Source organism: Gekko japonicus, unplaced genomic scaffold (genome assembly GCF_001447785.1).
Source record: "Gekko japonicus isolate JY-2015 unplaced genomic scaffold, Gekko_japonicus_V1.1 scaffold4115, whole genome shotgun sequence".
Lineage (NCBI taxonomy): Eukaryota > Metazoa > Chordata > Lepidosauria > Squamata > Gekkonidae > Gekko > Gekko japonicus.
The window spans coordinates 84825-104612 of NW_015169302.1; the positions used below are offsets into that span (position 1 = coordinate 84825).

A 19788-nucleotide genomic window follows, 5' to 3' on the forward strand; every position below is an offset into this window, starting at 1 on the left:
GTATTTGGGGGTTACTTTCAACTATAATGGCAGCTCTTCAGCTCATATAACCTCTACAATCTGTTCTGCTGAGAGAAATGTTAATGCTATTATCAGGTTTTTTAGGAAGGAGGGCCAAGGTGTTATTCTTGCGGCTTTGAAATTATTTGACGCAAAGGTCCTAACCCAACTCACATATGGTACGCAAGTAATCACAATAAATGAGAATAATTTTAAGGACCTGGAAAAAGTTCAATCTAAATTTATTAGAGCATTGCTTAATGCGCCTAAATGTACAGCGAATGTAGTTCTTAGGCAGGAGATTGGGGTGACAAAAATGGAAACGAAAATCTGGATTGCTTCGATTACTTATTTGTTAAGAACGCACTTGAAGCCTACAGGTCTAATTCCATCTTTTTTAGCGGCCACTCCATATCCTCAATGGTCCTCCAAAATACTAGTCAAACTTGGATCAATCGGGCTTCATCTATAGTAACCCAACGCCTAATAGATATAGAGGCTCAGACAGAAGCTGTAAGATATAGAGCCTTAAAATCTTGGACAGGTTTTGCTCCCGCTCCGTATCTTTCTAATATCATATACGACGGCTATAGATGGGTTTTCTCTAGAGCACCTTTTGATGCCCTACCCTCAAATTTGTTACAAGGAAGGTTTTTGCGTTGGCCTAGATCCCAAAGATGTTGCCCTTGTACAAATCTTGAAATAGAGTCGGTCTCACATGTTCTGTTACATTGTAATTTTTATGCTATGGAGAGATTGTTGTCCAAATTTAAACCCTTGGATGTCCAGTTGAAATTTGCGGAATTAAGGATTTTAAACTTTTTGTTGGAAGACCGGAGAGAAAGGATTTCTTTAGCTGTGGCAAAATTTTGCTTCCAGGCCCTTAAAAAAATGATATCTTAGATAGTGAATAGCTGACAAATTAGCGTTGTTTTGGTGAGTTTTAATGATAATTGTGCTGCTTCTATATCCGTTTTAATGCTTTTATATATCTATTTGATTTTATGTATTACTGTGTATTTTATTATTCCCCTTGGAAATGTTCTATAGTGGCTGGTCACTTGACCGTATTAATAAACTTGACTTGACATACAAGAAATGTGCACAAACACACCAACAGGCCTTGCAAGCAACCTACAGCAGAGACTTGAGCAAAACTTGATCCCAAGCACAATATTTATTTATTTATTTATTTCATTGGATTTCTTGACTGCCCTTCCCCGTTTACATGGGGCTCAGGGCGGTTTACAAGTGGATAATTCAATACAAATTATAAAACCAATTAAAACCACAAGCCTACAATATTAAACAATCAACATACATATTTAAAACATTGCAAGAACAAATGACATGTCTAGCATTCACATTTTTTTGGAGGGGGGAGGGCGGGCGGGTACCGGGCAGATGTAAGGAACCATCGCTGGCCTCAGAGAAAGGCCTGGCGGAACATCTCTGCCTTACATGCCCTGCAAAACTTTAATAGATCGGACAGGGCACGGATGTCATTTGGCAGAGAGTTCTACCAGGCCGGGGCCAAGGCTGAGAAGGCCCTGGTCAAGGCCAGCCAGATATCTTTGGGGCCGGGAGCAAACAGGGAATTCTTATCTGCTGATCTCAGTGCTCTTCGGGGACCATACTGGGAGTGGCAGGATGGGCACAAACTGGCTGACGACTTCTGGCTGGTTCGCGGTTTGCGAAGCAAAGTTCGCAAACTGAAGAACCGCCATGAAATGTCATGATTTCTGGTGGTTTGTGATAGTTTGTGAAGAGCAAAAAGATGGGGTTTCCTCACGAAAACCAGCTCATCTGCTTGATTTAAATGGCCCCGTTTTCTGCTCCCCATGGGTTTTCGAGGGAAGCAGAAAGCAGGGGTATAAATGGCTCTGAGCCATTTAAACCAAACAGCTGAGCTAAGGGGATTTTGGAGCTACTTAAACCTCTGCTTTCTGTTCCCGTGAAAAGCCGCAGGGAGCAGCAAGCAGGGGTTTAAATTTTAAACAGTTCAGTTCATGAACCAGCGTACTGGTTTGTGGTTCAGTTTGTGGGTTAGCCACGAACTGGACTGCAAAAATGTGGCTCATGCCCATCCCTAATCCTGATTCTTATTTCCACTGCAGCAGAATGGGCACAATCCTGCTTCCTCCCCCACCCCATTGTCAGGAACTAAACAAGGAAGCCCCTGACCCCAGAAAGCAACCAGAAGTATGGCTCAGACAGGCTACGATACTGTAGGCAAACCACGAACAGCTACAGCTACGGATACTGTAGGCAAACCATGAACAGGCCAATAAGGACTAGACTTGGCCTCAGTAATGGAGCTCCAATGGCTCAGAGGACTGCCAGTTAAAATGCATTTTAACAGGAAATGCAAAACAGCCAGCCTTTTTAAATTAAACATTATCATCTTCCTTTAAAGTTAAGCAGACATAGGCATCAAGGCTGTGTCTTTCTACAGACAGTCAGGATGGGTCATGCAGGAATCAGGTGTTTTAAAAAATCTAACAAATTCTATCATTAAGAATGGGGACAGTAGACGCTTGGATAATGTGCTTCCAATTCACGTTGAAACTGGATTTTTTTCTGTATGAAATGGCAAAATCCAGTTTCAAACGATGCCTCAAGTGCAGTATTCATCCTGTGTGAGTGGCAATACAGGCAAACATCAGACAGCACACATTGTGGTAATTGCCAAGATATATCAATAAACACAACTGGCCAAAGAGCTGCTACAGTTTAGTGTTGGGATGTCAAATAATATATAATACATAAAATGTAATGCCAGGTAGCGGAAATATAAACTTTATAAAGGACAAAAACCCAAGCATAAAATAAAAACATGCTTAAAACATTAGCACTCTTGCAATATTTTGTTTATTTTACAGTGCCTGATAACTGACACCTCTTGCTCTGAATTACTGCATCAAAATATCTGTGCTGTTGCAATCCTGAGTATGCTGTTCAGGTGTGTATCTGTAAGCTGCAAACCTACAACGATGCAGCAGCAGCAGAACTGGAAGAAGCAGAAGACAGCCAGTTCCACTGTGGGCCTCATAGAAGCCCTCCGGGGGCCTGATCCGGCCCCTGGGCTGCACGTTTGACACCCCTGGTTTAGTGGCTAAGAGACTGCGATGGTGAACCAGAAACTAAAAGGTTCACAAAGTGCGTGGTTATGCTAGAAGTTAGGGGAAGAGGCGGGAAAGTTCACTGTCAGCAAAGAAAGAAGGGGCCCACGACAACTAACAGATGAGCTGCAAGAGGGAGGCCAATATGGTACAGTTACTATTGCATAGCTAATTCCTTGTAATGTAACAGAAGATGCAACTAGACATTTCGGTGTCCTTGGGGATGTCACTGCCACTATAGAGCTGAACCCGGAAACTACAACTGGAACAGAATGTGGCAGCCCAACTGCTGTCCAGGGACAGCTACCGGGAACACACATTGCCCGTTTTGAAACAGCTACATTGGCTGTCGGTCTGTTTCCAATTTCAATTCAAGGTGCTGGTTATGACCTTTAAAGCTCTTCAAGAGCTGGGCCCCACAATTTGTAAAACACCAACTACGGTTGCCAGGCAGCCATCTGGGGGCTACCCCACCACTTAGGGTGGCCTATCTGACATCAACCAGAATCCGGGCCTTTTCCATCGTGGGTCTGGCTCCCTGAAGAGGTGTGGCGAAACGGGGACCCGCCCTCAGCCCTGGAAGACTGAGCAGCCATTCTGTGGCTCGCAAGCCCCTGTGTTGGCCTTCCTACCCTTTCCTGGTGGGGCTATTTCCCTTAGTTACACGCTGCCACCACTCACTGAATTGACGCCACCTTCCTAGAGGGACAGTGAGACCCCTCTGGCTGATCCCCCAACCTTGGGAAGTTGGTACCACAATCTTGGGGGGGGGGACTGGAGAGTTGGCAACCCCTCCAATTTGGGCCAGTTTGAGTTCCCTGGCCTCCCTTTGCCCCTGGTAACGTGCTGAGCGGGGAGGACTAGGTGGTCAAGGCACACCAGGTCTTATTTAACTCAAAAAGGTTTATTTTAACTATGTACGAGTTAAGCGCAGAAAATAAACACAAGCACATTAACACAACCTGGGCAGAAAAGAAATACTATTTAAAATGCCACTTCTCTGTCCCCTGCACACCCCTCTCTCTGTCTCTGGAGGTGGTGGAGAAACCTCCAGCCCTTCACTGGACTGGTTCACCGGTACTGTTGCCCTCCCGGCTGTCCGCCATGGTTTATAGTGGCCTGGATACCCTGGAGTTTGATGCCCCCACCTCTACTCTCCCTTGAAGCTGCCGTCCACGCTGAACCGAAGGCTGAAGACCAAACTCCCCCCTCAGGAGCCAAAGCCTTTATCCTCCTGGCTCCGCCCCTGGGGTGTGTCCATATTTTCCTGCTCTTTTCCCTGGAGCTTCTGGGAACTGTAGGCAGGGAGGTATGGCAGCTCCATTGTTCCCTATGGAGTACCTCCCCCCTCCTAAGGACTACCAGGCTGGCATCCATTTTAAAATACACTGCTGCCTCTGCCTGGCAGCAGCATGTCATCAAAAGGGGTATTGGGGGGGGGGGGGCTCCTTAGAAGCGCTGCAAGGCCTGCCTGCTTGCCAGGGCTTTTGAGGGGGGGAGGGCTGAATGGCAGCCATCTTTTAAGGGGGGGGAAGCATTTGGGGCTTGCTATTCTATCTTTGGTTTTAGTTGGGGATGTCTTAACTCTTACTGTAAGTTGCCTTGAACAAAGAGGAAATGTGGGAAATGTTTTAATAAACAAATAAATGTATTTATTTGTTTGCATTTTTACCCCGCCCTCTCTGCAAACAGAAAAAAATGCGACAGGCCTAGGTGCGTATTTCCCTACCCCCTCACAGTGGCTATTTCAAGCACCTGAAAAGCTTCTGGGTGGGGGCAAAGCAACAGTGCCAGGCCCAGGGCCCGCACTACAAGCCTGCATTTTTAAAAGGCCCAAGATCACCACAAAAGAAGAAGAAGAGATTGGATTTCTACCCCGCCCTTCACTACCCAAAGGAGTCTCAGAGTGGCTTACAGACTCCTTTCCCTTCCCCTCCACACAACAGACACCCTGTGAGGTCAGTGGGGCTGAGAGAGCTCTGACAGAAACGGCTCTCTTTCAAGGACAGCTCTTATCAGAGCTACGGCTTGCCCAAGGTCATCCAGCCAGGTGCAAGTGGAGGAGGAGTGGGGAATAAAACCTGGCTCTCCCAGATTAGAGTCCGCGCACTTAACCACTAAGAAGAAGAGATGGGATTTATAGAGCGGCTGACAAACTCCTTCCCCTTCCCCCTCCCCACAACAGACGCCCTGTGAGGTAGGCGGGGCTGAGAGAGCTCTTGACAGAAACGGCTCTTTGAGGGACAGCTCTGAGAGAACTTGTGACTGACCCAGTGTCACACCAGCAGCTGCAAGCGGAGGAGTGGGGAATCAAACCCGGTTCTCCCAGATTAGAGTCCGCGCACTTAACCACAACACCAAACTGGCTCTCTAAAGTCACAGCAGGGCCTCCTGGGACCCTGTAACGTCTGGTTGTGGGGGGAGAGAGAGAGAGAGAGAGAGAGAGAGAGAGAGAGGGAGGGAGAGAGAGGGAGAGAGAGACGGAGAAGCCGCCTCCTCAAACAAGAATATCATGATGGAGAGGCTGTGAGCAATGCAATTATTTAATAGGAATGTCCCATCAGATCAGCCTCGCCTGTTCCTGTTTACAGTGAGAACCATATTATTTAGCACAATGCCTAGCCCCACCCCAAGGAAGGAAGTCTCTCCTCCGCTCCAGCCCCACCTAAAAATGGCAGGAACACCCAGGGATTACTGACATAATGTACGTGAAGTGCCCCCGAGCACCCTGAAGCAATGCAGAAGTGCAAAGAGTGATTCGGATATAAATCTTCCCCTGTGTAATACACATCATCCTGCAAGCTGACATTCCTCTGCCCTTTTTTTATTATTTGGCCATACGGAGAAGTCAACTGAGAGGCAGACCATCCTTCCTTCAGGCTTACATTCCCCGAGCATAGAGAGTAATCTGTTTCCTGACAATCAGCAACTTCAAATCAATGAAACCAAAAAACAAAACAAAACCCCCCACAACATGATTTAGACTACTGATTTCAATTTTGGTTTCTATCCCGCTTTTGGTTTCAGTGTCAGAGGAAAGCCATGTCCATCTGCAGAAGAAGAACTGGATTCGAGTCCAGCAGCTCCTTAGAAACGAGCAGGAGATGAGCTTTCGAGCCACAGCTCCCTTTGACAGATACGGCAGATACGGTTCATACCTCGTGGCCCTTTCTTTACACACCCAGGGAAATGCTGATTGCCACTTTCGGGTCAGGAAGCAATTTGGAGACACTTTGGTGTGGTGGTTAAGTGTATGGACTCTCATCTGGGAGAACTGGGTTTGATTCCCCACTCCTCCACTCGCAGCTGCTGGATTACCTTGGGCAAGCCGTAGTTCTGGCACAGCTGTCCTTGAAAAAGAGCCGTTTCTGTCAAGAGCTCTCTCAGCCCCACCCACCTCACAGGGTGTCTGTTGTGGGGAGGAGGAGGGAAAGGAGTTTGTAAGCTGCTCTGAGACTCCAAGTGAAGGGTGGGGTATAAATCCAATCTCTTCCTCTTCTTCTTCTTTCCCCCCAGGCCAGTTTGGCCAGGGATCCTGTAAGTTTTTTGTCATATTCTGGGCATGGAATAGGGGTCACTGGGGGCATGGGGGGGGAGGTATTTGTGAATTTCCTGCATTGTGCAGGGGGTTGGACTAGATGACCCTGGAGGTCCCTTCCAACTCTATGATTCTGTCAAAGGGAGTGTTGACTTTCAACTTACACACACACACCCCAATCTTGTTGGTATCTACGGCGATACTAGACTTTTTGTTTTTTGTTTTTAAATATAAATTTTTTATTATTTTTCAAGAGGTACAAAACATAATGTCACAATAAAATGGATTGTCTTAGTAATACAGCTTTTCGCTTTTTTGGAGCGGTATTATCATCTTTACAGGTTGAATCAGACAGAGAAACTCTACAGGTAACAATATAATTAACTTTTCTAACATGTTGGGCAGCTTATTAATGAATACATGCCATTTAACTTAACTGAATAGCATTATCTTATATTTTGCTTGGGATATGGTCTCCCAGCCGAACTTGTCGATGTCTATATTGTCCAAAATCGGGGACCAGATACTAAGGGGATTGTAAAATTCACATTCCGATTGATGGATAGAGTCATAAATCGAATACTTTTCGAGCATGAAAATGTCCCATGTTTTATGCAGCCATTGTGTTATTGTTGGTGGTTTGGGATTTTTCCACTTCTGTGCAATGACGATTTTGGCTGTTGAAATCAGAATATTCAGAAGCTTTCTTGTCTTTTCAGGTGGTTTGTCTTGTGGCCAAAGATGAAGAAGCATCAGTTCCGGGATTCGAGGTATGTAATAACCTGTTATTATATGAATGTTGTGAATTATTTGTTCCCAGAACTGTTGAATCACTTTACAGGACCACCAGTTATGGAAATATGTGGCTTTTTCTCCGCAATTTTTCCAACAGTACGGGGTTATTGTTGGTGTAATGTGTGTTAACTTTGCTGGGGTTAAGTACCACCTTGTGGTTACTTTAGAATTTACTTCATGTAGGCAAGAAACTTTAGAAATATTATTCTGGGTATGCCAAATTTCAGTCCATTTGTCCTCAGTAATTTGAACTTTGAGGTCAATGTTCCATAACTTTTGATAAGTTAAAAGTGGTTTTGCATGTGCAGAAAGTAGACAGATGTAAATTTTAGAGATAAGCCCCTTTTTTGGTGGAGGTTTATATAACAGTTTCTCAAAGTCCGTAAGAGGCACCTTACTGGTTTGTATAAAGTTGGAGTTGTTAATTAGGCTTTGAACTTGGAGATATTCAAACCATTTAATTTTTGTTTTAAATTTAATTTCAAGCTCCTCTTTTGTTAATATTTTACTTTTGTGCATAAGATCTTTAATCGTGGTTAGGTTAGCTTGTCTCCATGTGCTAAAAGAATGGGAAGACGAGGCAGGTGCGAACCACTTTTATCTTGTGAATGTGGTTAATTGTGAATCTGTTAGTTAAGACAGGTCTAACTTCATACCAAGTCTTCAGTGATGTTTTGACAAAAGGGTGTTTAACTTGGGATTCTACATCATTATATTTTTTAATGCCATAGAAGTTCCGGTAGGGTTAAGTCGTTCCATTCTGGGCTGTTTTGATGGTGATATTGCCGAACTAAAGATGCTAAAATTGTTGCTTTTCTGTATAACTTGAGGTCTGGCAATGCTAATCCTCCATTTTTTCTTGTTTGTTTCATGGTTGAAAAGGCAACTCTTGGAGATTTCAAATTCCATACAAATTTGTTGATTTCTTTTTGCCATATATTTATTTGGTGGTCTGTGATTCCAATGGGTAAGATCCTGAATAGATATAAATATTTGGGCAATATGAAGGATCTCAATATCATTATTCTATCGTGCCAAGAGATTATGTTGGTATTCCATGTAGCTAAAGTTTTCATAACTTCGCTGTGAAGGTTTGTGTGATTCATTTGTATTAGTTTTGAAGTGTCCCGGGGTATATTTATACCCAAATATTGCAAACTGTCAGTTATCCATTGAAAAGAGTAGGTTACTTTGATTTGCGCTTCCGTCTTTGATGAGATGTGAATTGGGAAGAGCTTCGTTTTGGTATTACTCACTTTTAGACCGGAGACTGAGGCAAAGTTTTTAAGAGAGGTTAAAATCGGAGGCAATGATGAGTCTGGCTTTGACACATACAAGATGACGTCATCTGCGAAGAGGCTTAGCTTAAAATCTTGTTCACCAATGCTAATGCCTTTGTAGTCTTGGTTTAAACGTAGATCACAAGCCAGCGGTTCTAGAGCGAGAACAAAAAGAATCGGCGACAGGGGACACCCCTATCGTGTGCCTTTTTGGAGTGAGATTTCTTCAGAAACATCCCCATTAATAAGGAGTTTAGCTTTCGGGCGCTGATATATTGCTTGTATCAACTGGATAAAAGAAGGTCCAAATTTCATATGTTTTAGTAGAGAGAATAAAAATTGAATCTCCAACGAGTCGAAAGCCTTTTCGATGTCGATGGCCATTAGGAGTGATTCGGACGTTAAATCGTGTTGCTTGCTGTAGATTATATCAATGGTTTTTCTGATATTATCAGAAATTCTCTTGATGGAATAAATCCAGATTGGTCATTTCAAATGTAGTCGGCTATGATGATATTAAGGCGGGAGGCTATAACTGCAGCAAAAATTTTGTAGTCAATATTCAACAACGATATCGGGCAGTATGATGTCGGATCCGCTTTATCTTTATCCTTTTTAGGAATTAATATAACGTTCGCCATGTGCCAATTATGAGGCATAGTGCCGGTTAATTTGGTAGCATTACATACATCAAGCAAGGGCTGAACAAGTATTTCTCGAAATACTTTATAATATTCGGGAATGAACCCGTCAGGGCCGGGTGCTTTATTATTTTTGAGAGATTTGATTTCTTTTTCAATTTCTTGTTGTGTTATGGGAGCTTCCAACAACTTAATATGTTCAACCTTTAAAGTTGGGATAGATTCAATGGATTGAAGATACTTTGAAATCAGCTGTGGGGTAGGCTGCTGCAAAGTGTATATGATTCATTCATTTTATTACGGTCAGAGACCCATTGAATAGCATACAGAACAAAAGCAAAAAGCATTACAGAGAAGAGATATCATGAGGAACATTGAGGAGGAGCTTACGCTTTGTAGATGCAATAAAGAGAAATTTGGCAACATTCCTTGATATTGCAATGGATTTGTCCTCCAATAGATGTTTCAGCAAAAGTTCCTCAGAGTGGATTACTAATTGTCCTTGGTGTCTGAATGACCTTATTATAGGTGTAATTAAAAGGGCTCTTTCTTCTGCGTAGTAGGAACACTGGAATAATATATGGAAAAGGGTCTCAATTGACTTGGAGGGGCATGAGCATAATCTCAAATGCCTAGGGATGCGTTGAAATCTTCCGGCAAGAACTGCCGATGGAAAAGTGTCAAATCTAGCTCTGGAAAAAGCCCATCTATGATTTGGGTTGGGAATATTGGCTAAATATAAAGGAGCAGTCATATAAATTTTGGGTTTCAAAGATTTGTAAAGAGGCGAAAGTACAGTATAGGATGTTTGCTGCTCAATATCTCTGAGACGTTGGTGAACGATATTTTTTGCCCTATCGTATCCACTTTCCAGAAATTGGTTCGGGTCCAATCCTAATGTTCTCAATTTGTGAATGGCTCTGGTGGACCACTGAGGATAAGGGGATGCGGCCAATAGAAAAGGAAATAACCCAACAGGAAAAAGGTGGACTTTAAGCCAAAAGCAGAGAGAATGCAACCAGATATTCAATTCGACTGTACTGAGACCAGCTTCTTGTCTCAACAAGACATTAGAGGTACATCTTGGCGTCCAAAGTGTATATGGATTCATAATAGGAGTGGAGTATCTTAATAATTTCACTGGTTTCCCGATGCAGGGTGTTATTTTTGCTTTTAATACAACTTATAAATCTTTCCGCCTGCTTCTTTTTGAGTCTCCATGAGAGTAGCCTTAAATGTTTAGAGTTATTAGTTTGATATACTTTCTTATTGTTGAAATTGTCTTTTAAAATATCAGTTGATTCCATCATTTCTAATTTTTTCTAGCATCTAGTAGTCGTTTATATACTTTTTTGCTGCATGTCTTCTTATGTTTGTCTTCTAGTTCTTTAATATTATGTATAAGTTCCATTTTAATCTTATTTTTTTCTTTTTTACAGGCTGCCATTATGGAAATACATTGTCCCCTCATGACAGCTTTTGACGCTTCCCATATAGTCTGTGTGGACACATCTTCAGTGCAGTTTGTTTTAAAATAATTTACTAATTCGTGTCTAATTTTCTCTTGGGCCTTTGGGTCATATAATAAAAGTTTAATAAACCTCCAGCTTGGCTTGTTTATTTTTTTGTTACCAGTGCCTATTCTGCAGAATACCGGGGCATGGTCTGACCACTTTTGAATGCCAATATTCGATGAGTATATTTTATCAATCAAATTTGAGGAGGCAATCAAATAATCAATTCGTGAATATGTTTTGTACCTTGGTGAATAATAGGTATAGTCTCTTTCAGTAGTGTGTTGTAGCCTCCAAATGTCAACTAGATTGTGTTTGTCTAATAAAATTTGCAATTGACTGATATTTGATTTTGTTTTAATTTTCTTTGGTGATGATTTATCTTTGCGTGGGTCTAAGGTATAGTTTAAGTCTCCTCCTAATAAAATAGGACCTGTGTGAAATTTATTTATTTTTTCTAAGGTTTCCTGAATAAATTTGCATTGATTTGAATTTGGGCCGTATACTGAAGCAATAGTTATGGGTTGGTCATTTATCAACCCGTTTATAAAAAATAAAACGGCCATGATCATCTCTTTCACAGGATTCGAGTTTAAAGTTTGTAGATGAGGAAATTAGAATTGCCACTCCTCTAGAATTACTGGTACCGTAGGCTAACAATTGAGTTGGAAACCATTTGACAGGAAATAAATGTTTACCATTTTTTACATGAGTCTCTTGGAGTAGAACAATGTAGATTTTTTGAGTGTGAAGGTCATTGGCTATTCGTTTTGCCTATATTTTGTTGCTAATTCCCCTACAATTTAGGGTGACAACATTTATAGTATCCATTATGTTTTGGAGCGATAAGTTTTATAAAGCATATAAACAATTGCAGTATTAACATACTTTAACATTGAACTTAATTTAGCTGCCATCATTATAATAAAAATACATGTCTGTAGTAAAGATGATATTTTCCACCTCCAATTCAACCATTTTGAAAACACATTAACATAACATACTGATCTTAAGACTATACCCCTTTTCCCCATAACCCCCTTCCCCCTTCCCCCTCCCTTCATTGCAGTGACCCATAGGAATGAGCCTCCGCTCATCTCCAAGCCTTAAGGGCTTACAATATGGGATCGCTGCTAAACACCATAAAATTAGCAAAAACAACAATTTGTACATTTTCCCAAGGGCGCTGAATGCACTTTGGGACCTCCACCCCGCCAAAATACAAAATTTAAAGTTCAACTATCCTACTATAAAATTCACTAAAACATAACTCTTGTGTTAAGTGATATACAAATACTTGCATAACCTAGCTTGCTGTTCCGATTAGACATACTAGTTCATAGATTGATTCTTCTACGTGTGGGTATTTTGCTCCACTTATGAGGTGTGTCTGGTCTGGTCCTCTTCCTGTTTTTCTGTGAGTTGGTGTCCATTTCAGAAGGAGCGTTGAGACCTAGAGCGATCAACATGGACTCTCCAGTGTCGAGGTCCACAGCTTGGTATGTGGTGTTGTTTCTGCGCACTTGCAAGGCCCCAGTTGGGAGCCATTTGTATTTTATTTTTGCTTCGTTTAAGCGTAAGGTGATTTGTTTTAGCGATCTTCTAATGTTAAGAGCCTCTGGAAGCACATCAGGGAAGGTGGCTATATTTTTGTCATTGAATTTTAGATTTGTGGAGTTTTTTGCCAAACGGAGGATGTTTCATTTTGATGTCTAAAAATTCAGAAAGGATGTCTCTGGGACCTTTCCGTTCAGTAGAGGATTGGGCACCAATTCTGTATGCCCTCACAAGCATAGGTGTGCTTTCTTCGTCAAGCGAAAATATCTGTTTCATCCAGTTAGTTAGGAAGGATGTAAGATCCTCATCTTTCTCTGCTTTCTCAGGGAAGCCCCTGTATTTAACAAATTTTTCGCGTGTGCGATACTCCAAAATTAGTATTCTCTCATGAGCCCAAGATTTCGAATCTTGGAGGCTTCTAATATCCTCAATTTGTGGCCATAGCTGCCTCTAATGCTGTATCCGATGTTAAGGCTATGTTTTGCATAGAAGCCTGCATGGCTTCGAGTTGTTCCGTGACCGGTTTTAATGCCAAATTGATAGAATCATGGATTTCAGCTTTGAGTTGCATAAATGTGTCTAATAGGTCTTGTTTTGTTAGTGGAGCGCTGTTCGGCAGCATCTCTCTAGCTCCGGACGCCATTTTGAAAATTTCGGGGCACTTTACTTTGCTTCAAAACAGCCGTATAAAAGTTAGCAAAACCTTCGTTTGAGCGCTCGAACTTACTTGTTTTCTATTCATGCATCGATGGTGCGTATTTCTGGTAGGAAAGTTTTCCGAAGAGCTTAGATATGGCGAAGGGAAGGCGAGGGAGCCCGGGAGAGCACTCAAAAGGCTTCCGTCTCGTTCGCGAGCGAAGCCCCCCCAATCTTGTTGGTATCTACGGCGCTACTAGACTTGAAATCTAGATTTTAATTATATGTTCCGTTTGAGGGAAGAGGGACAGAGCACAGTAGGTCCTCTGTTAATTACTCTCAGCATTCCGGGTACATCTGCCCATCGACCACAGATTTTTGACATATTTATTTCCTTCATTGTTTTCCCCTGGAATTAAACTCAAACAAATGATGGCCATATTAACTTACTCCAGTTTAGTCTTTGCAACTGTTAAACACCTTTATTATGCTGTATGCTAATTTGCTGCTCACCCTCTACCTATATGTATGGACTGGTAACTTCCATTTCAGTGTATCTGAAGAAGTGTCCGTGCACACGAATGCTTATACCCATGGATAAAACTTTGTTGGTCTTAAAGGTGCCACTGGTCCTGAGCTTTATTCTGCTGCTTCAGACCAACACACTTATCCATCTGAATTATTAACAGATGAAATTCCAGTTATTACTAAGCTAACTGCTAGATTTTGCGTTCAGGTGAAGAGTGCAGTAAATTTCAGTCCTGCCCTTTTGAGTCTTGGCTTAGTTTCCTTCAGGAGGTCTATTATATAGCTCTTGTCCCTCTTAAATTCCTTGGTTTAAATTTTAACACTGGTCACCTATGATGCTTTGTTACATATTTTATAATCTATTTTTCTCTTTTTGATATAATTTTATTTAGGTTCTTTTGTAAAATTTTCTTTTTCTATATTTTAACTAGAGTTTTTAACTTGTATATTTGTATACCTGAATAATGTTTGTTTTTGTCAACTGGATCTGGTTGTGGACCATAATATTAAAAAATTGAATTGACACTTGTTGGATTACTTAGCTAATTAACTGTTGTTTTACTGTGGTCAAATATTCCATCAAGTCAAAATGACTTCCATAAAACTGTGTGTATTTTCATCTGATAACAGTGGCAAAAATGAGGGTCCTTCTTTGCCTTGCATGTGTTAGGATGAATCATTAGTTCATCCTCATTTAGGAAGGGTGTGACCTTTCAACTCCTAAATGAGAGGTGTGATATCATGGCAATGAACCCATCAGAGGAAGGAAAGGAGCTGCCAAAGCACTCCAAGGTGTGTGTCAAGATGAGCCAAATTATGTCTTTCATGAACGTTTTGCCCTGCATTCAATCTTTTCTTCAGCCCTTTATGAAATGTTATGGAACTTTTAATCCCTATACAATACTTAGCAAATTTTGGGAGTTCACTTAGGAGGGTGACAGTCAACTTACTCTTAAAAGCTATTACTAATTTTAATAACTTCAACAAAATAATTAATTCTCACAATTCTCTGATGGGAATGGAGTTTTGTACTTACTGGGATTTCGGCTGGAACTGCAGATTCTGGCAGGAGTTGCAGAATTTCCGGAAACAGAGACAGTCAGCTGAGCTCTAAGCCAGCATGAAAATCTTACAGGGAGGGTGAGAAGCGCCATCGACTCATCCCACCCATTCCTTGGTGTTTGTTTTAAGAACTGTGTTTTCAGGTTCATTGCTGTATTATTGTTTCACAATGTTTCGTTGCCCGATTTGGGTCCCATGTTGGTGTGGGTCAAAGGTAGGGAACATCGAAATAAACACAGCTGGACTCAAGTCCGGTGGCACCTTACAGACCCACACGGTTTTTCGGGCATAAGCTTCCAAGAATCCAGCTGTTCTATTGCAGACTAAAACGGCTACTCTCTGGACCTAGCTTAAATAAATTTGTCGCGGAGGGTAGGTCAAACGGTGCTGTGCAGTAGAATTCTTCCTGCGCCCAAGACTCTGGACATTTGGGCAAACAGGCTGCAATACACACATCTACTCCACAGGAAGTGCGTCGTCATGTTTTTCAAATTACGTTCACAAAAAGGGGGGGAGGGGTGATTCGCGGAATCTCAGACCCAAAGAAACCACGCTTAAGAATGCCAGAAACAATCCCTGTCAGGAGGCTTAACTTATTTTTTCGTTTACCTGCAATCATCGAAGGTTGACCCGGGAGAGGAAAGTGCAAGGCGCTTCCGTAATTCGTCCCGCTCGCGGGTAACCTGGCGGAGCTGAAACAAGACGGTCTCCAGCTTCTCCTTCATCTGCCTCACGTCTACGACTGCAGGTGGCGGCGATGAAGTTTTCCCTGTCGTACCTGTGGCCAAATACAAGTTAACAAAACAGAATCATAAGGAGTCCAGAAAACTTCTTAAACTGTTCCAGTGGAGTTGGCAGCATGAAGGAGCTATCAAATGGTAGGGTTCCCATTTTGCCCACTTATAGTGAAAGACCTCCACGCAATGGCAAACCTTGCTCACCCACCAATGCTCAGCTAATTGGTGGGTCCAAAGGGGAGGACAGCGACCATCCAGGGGAGAAATATTAGAAAGAAAAATAAGGTCTCAGCTACTTACAAAAGGTTCTGACCATAGAGTTCCTGTCAATTCCTAGAGCTACCCGGAAGTGACACGAGTAGCTCTAGCAATCTAGTAATCTTACTATAGAGTTTCTGGCAACTGGGACACTGTCCCCCCACTAGAGTTGCCAGGTCCCCTCCTGGTCATGTTGGTGACATCACTTCCTGCATGTGCCAGAAGTGACGGTATTACACTGTGGCATTTGGGCAAAAACTCTATGGTAAAAATGGCTTCTGCCATAGCGTTTTTGCCCAAATACCAGGGCGTCACCCAGATGGCACTAGTGTGATAATGTCACTTCCGGCATGACATCGCCATGTTGCTGGCAATGTAGTCTGGCCCTCCCTCTGGCAGGTGTCCCCACCCCCAATTGGCCAGCTGATCCTACCAACAACCCTGCTACAGATTGCCAGGCGCAACCTGGCACACAAGCATATATCAGGATACCTGGATGAGACTCTCCTCCGGGCTCCAAGCCTTGTTACACTGACCTAGCAACCCTCCTACAGATTGCCAGGCGCAACCCTAATCACACAAGCATGTATCAGGATACCTGGATGAGACTCTCCTACGGGCTCCAAGCCTTGTTACACTGACCTAGGCACAGCAGCAACAAAAACAGACATGTACAGGACGAGGCTCCAGGTACCACTACCCACCACCTACGAACCACAATCAAACAAGGAAAATTCTGGCCCACGTGGCCCAATGTGGAGATCATTCAAAACAGCAGTATGATCGAGCCCAGAATGCATTCTAGCCAAAGTCTCTGTGGGTGCCAGCCTCTTCCCCCCCCCCAATTTGTGCCATTTCACACATTACATGGCAACAACCAATCGAGCTCTGTTTACATTCAGTGCTCGTATCCGAGCTGTACCCAGTCTTCGTTTTCTAGCAAGCGGATGTGTGGAAACGATGTCGAGTTTTGCAGTTTTATTTTTGACATTTTAAGCATGCACCTAAAAACAACGGTACGTGAAGCGGCTTTCATTCGTAGCAAGTAAATTTATTGCCTATGGCCGTAGGCCGTTACAATATAAAATATACACAATATAAATTTAAGGTTCGAAAGTACAGTTCTAAAAACAAAGCCTTCAAAATAAGAGTGGATAACATTTCAACAATAAAACAATCAAAGTTTTAAAATCACAGAAGCTATGCCACCAATTTGTAGCTCTATGTTAAGACAACTAGAAACCACCTTGGATCTAACGTTTCTGGCTGCAAGAGCAAAAAGCGCTACCTTGCGAGTAACCAGGGGATATATGTCCGACAAGAGGAAAACCAACTTTTCATTGTCAGGTAAGTTGCAAAGTTGGCTTAAAATTCCAGATAGGAATTTGCTTCTTAGGTCTGAGTATAAAGAACAGACCATGATGTAATGAAATAGATCTCCCAGCAGCTTTCATTTATACCCTGCTTTTCTTCCCAGTGGGGTCCCATGACAGTTTGCAGCATCGTCTCCACTTTATTCTCCCCACCGCCCTGTGAGGCAGGTTAGGCTGAGACAAGAAAGTGACTATTAAGTTTCCATGGCAAAGTGGTTATTCGAAACTGGATCTCCCAGGTTCTAGTTCTGTGGGGGGGGGGCTGTTCAAAATGCTGGATGTGGGGCAAGAAAAACAGTGCCAATACGGGCACAACCTGCCAAAAGTGTACACCTTTCCATCCATATGGCATCCAAAAGCCTTCTCAAAAGATCATATCAAGCCAGGTTTAGAAAATATTGCAGCAAAGTGGGTCCAAAACATGGAAACGGGAAAAATAGAGAACACATCAGGCCTCCAGAGCACAATATGAAACCTTAAGAACATAAGAACATAAGAGACGCCAATGTTGGATCAGGCCAAAGGCCCATCCAGTCCAACACTCTGTATCTCACAGTGGCCAGAAATACCAGGTGCCATCAGGAGGTCCACCAGTGGGGCCAGGACATTAGAAGCCCTCCCACTGTTGACCCCCCCAAGCACCACGAAGACAGAGCATCACTTGCCCCAGAGCCCCTATCTATACCTTGTGGCTAATAGCCACTGATGGACCTCTGCTCCATAGGCTTATTTAATTCCCTTATGACGCTGGTAGCTGCTACCACTTCCTGTGGCAGTGAATTCCAAGTGTTAATCTTCCTGTGGCAGTGAATTCCATGTGTTACCTGTTTTGAAGTTCAATGTGGATCATTTGAGCGTTGTGGAATGCAATCTACTGGTATAAAGCCATAACAGTAGGAAAAAACAAATACTAAAAATCTTGACTTCCGCTTTCCTTCACGGGAGAAAATCTTGTAACAATGTCTGCCAAACCTGCCCCCAGATGTTGGCCCACCAACTCTACGGCACTCAATTTAATAGCAAGGCCAGCTGTTTTTTTTCCAACGACACAAAAAGGTTCCACACCATTATTCAGTGTGACTTGGCAGAATCCCAACCATCATCCCTTCCCTTAGACAGCCTATTTGGCTCAAAGACTTTTCATTTCATCGGACAGCTGATTTCAATGCCAAGGAAGTGACCTGGGCTTCAAGCTCCATCGTCTTCTCTGTTTTCTTCCACCTGACCAAACGCTTCGACACCACAAACCTCCCCGTTCTTCACGCCCCGTCAATCCCTTCCCACACGCTCAGGCATGGAGACTGGGCTTCCATTTTCTAAATGACTCCCCGCTTTTCAAGTAACGTGCCTCTTTTCAGACAAACTGGATCGGTCGTGTTTATTACAACCGCTGCCAAGTGCAGCTTGTTTGTCAGCTTCTTCTTCTTTCTTCTTCTTCTTACCTTCGACTTATATACTGCCCTGACCCCGAAGGGTCTCTGGGCGGTTTACATAGTAGTTCTAACCTAACCAAATTCACCTAACTAGGGCCACATTGTTGATCGGGTGGTGTCAGCCTACCAGCACCCAGGGCTAGTTGTTTTCAGGCTTCCTTCAGCGTCTTCGGATATCGGCGTCCTGGTGACCTTCTGGAGCCGATCTTCTCCGAGCGGCTTCCTCTGGCAGGCCTCGTACTGGTGCACGGTTCTGTGTAGGCTGCAGTTCCAGCTACTGTCCACTGGTGGCTCCGCCGTCTTGCGCCACACGTCACCGTGCTCTCTAGGCCTCTTCCACTTCCGGGCTCCGCCGCTCCGCCTCCGACGTCGCTCCACTTGGTCGCCAGGAACTGCTCCGCTGCCATCGTCACTGCTGCCACCACCGATGCCTCTATCTCGCAAGGAGGAGGGTGCCCCTGCCACCTAGGGCAGGTACCCAATTTACCTACTTGCATTTATGATGCTTTTGAACCACTGGGTGGGCGGGAGCTGGGACTGGGGCCGGGAGCTCACCCCGGCCGCGGTGGGTCTCGAACAGCCACAATGGCTGTTCATTGATGTTACTTGCAGGCGTTCTTACTGCCTGCGCCACCGCTCCCAGTTTCAGTAAGTGCTTCACAGCTCAGCTCAAACAAATGTGTTTTTGTTTTTTTAAAAAAAACCAGACTCAACCCTGAGAAATGATGATTATGTGGGGTCATCTTTCCAGGTCCCAGCCACTGCAGTGCACTTGCAAGCTTTAAGAAAGCCAGTTTGGTGGAGTGGATGGGAGCGCGGATTCTGATCTGGGAGAACCGGGTTTGATTTCCCCACTCCTCCACATGCGGCTGCTGGTGTGACCTTGGGTCACTCATAAGTTCTCTCGGAGCTGTTCTCTCAGGGACAGTTCTGTCAGAGCTCTCTCAGCCCCACCTACCTCACAGGGTGTCTGTGGTGGGGAGGGGGAGGGAAAGGGACACCACACCAAACTGGCTCTCTGTCTTGGATTGTATCTGTCTCCTCCCCTGGATGGACTATCATCTGGGAAGGATTCAAGCTGCTCTTTGCTTTCCTTTACACCAGTCCCAGGCCCTGTTGAAATGATGGTGCTTTGATCAGAATATCGTCCAGGTATGGAAACAGGGACACTCCCTGCAGCCTCAGGTTTGCTGCCAAAGCGACTAGAATCTTCGTGGAAACCCTGGCTGACGATTTCAGAACAAAAGGTAGTGCCATTGTTCGTGGCAATAGCGTGGGAAGAGCAGGCTGGTGTTACAAAGAAAGAGGTCTGTG

General features: G+C 43.6%; 1 protein-coding gene across 1 annotated transcript in view; it reads right to left on the reverse strand.

Annotated features, from left to right (window-relative positions):
- The window catches only part of DLG5 (discs large homolog 5), a gene marked incomplete at its 3' end in the record, with an annotated part of 102763 nt that extends 83882 nt beyond the window's left edge, over nucleotides 1–18881 (reverse strand). Inside the window, exons 1-2 of the mRNA XM_015416592.1 lie at nucleotides 18716–18881; nucleotides 15283–15451 (exon numbers count right to left, since the gene is read on the reverse strand). Coding sequence (XP_015272078.1) covers nucleotides 15283–15451; nucleotides 18716–18881 — 335 coding nt within the window. The remainder of the gene's footprint in view (nucleotides 1–15282; nucleotides 15452–18715) is intronic.
- Nucleotides 18882–19788: the final 907 nt, after the last annotated feature.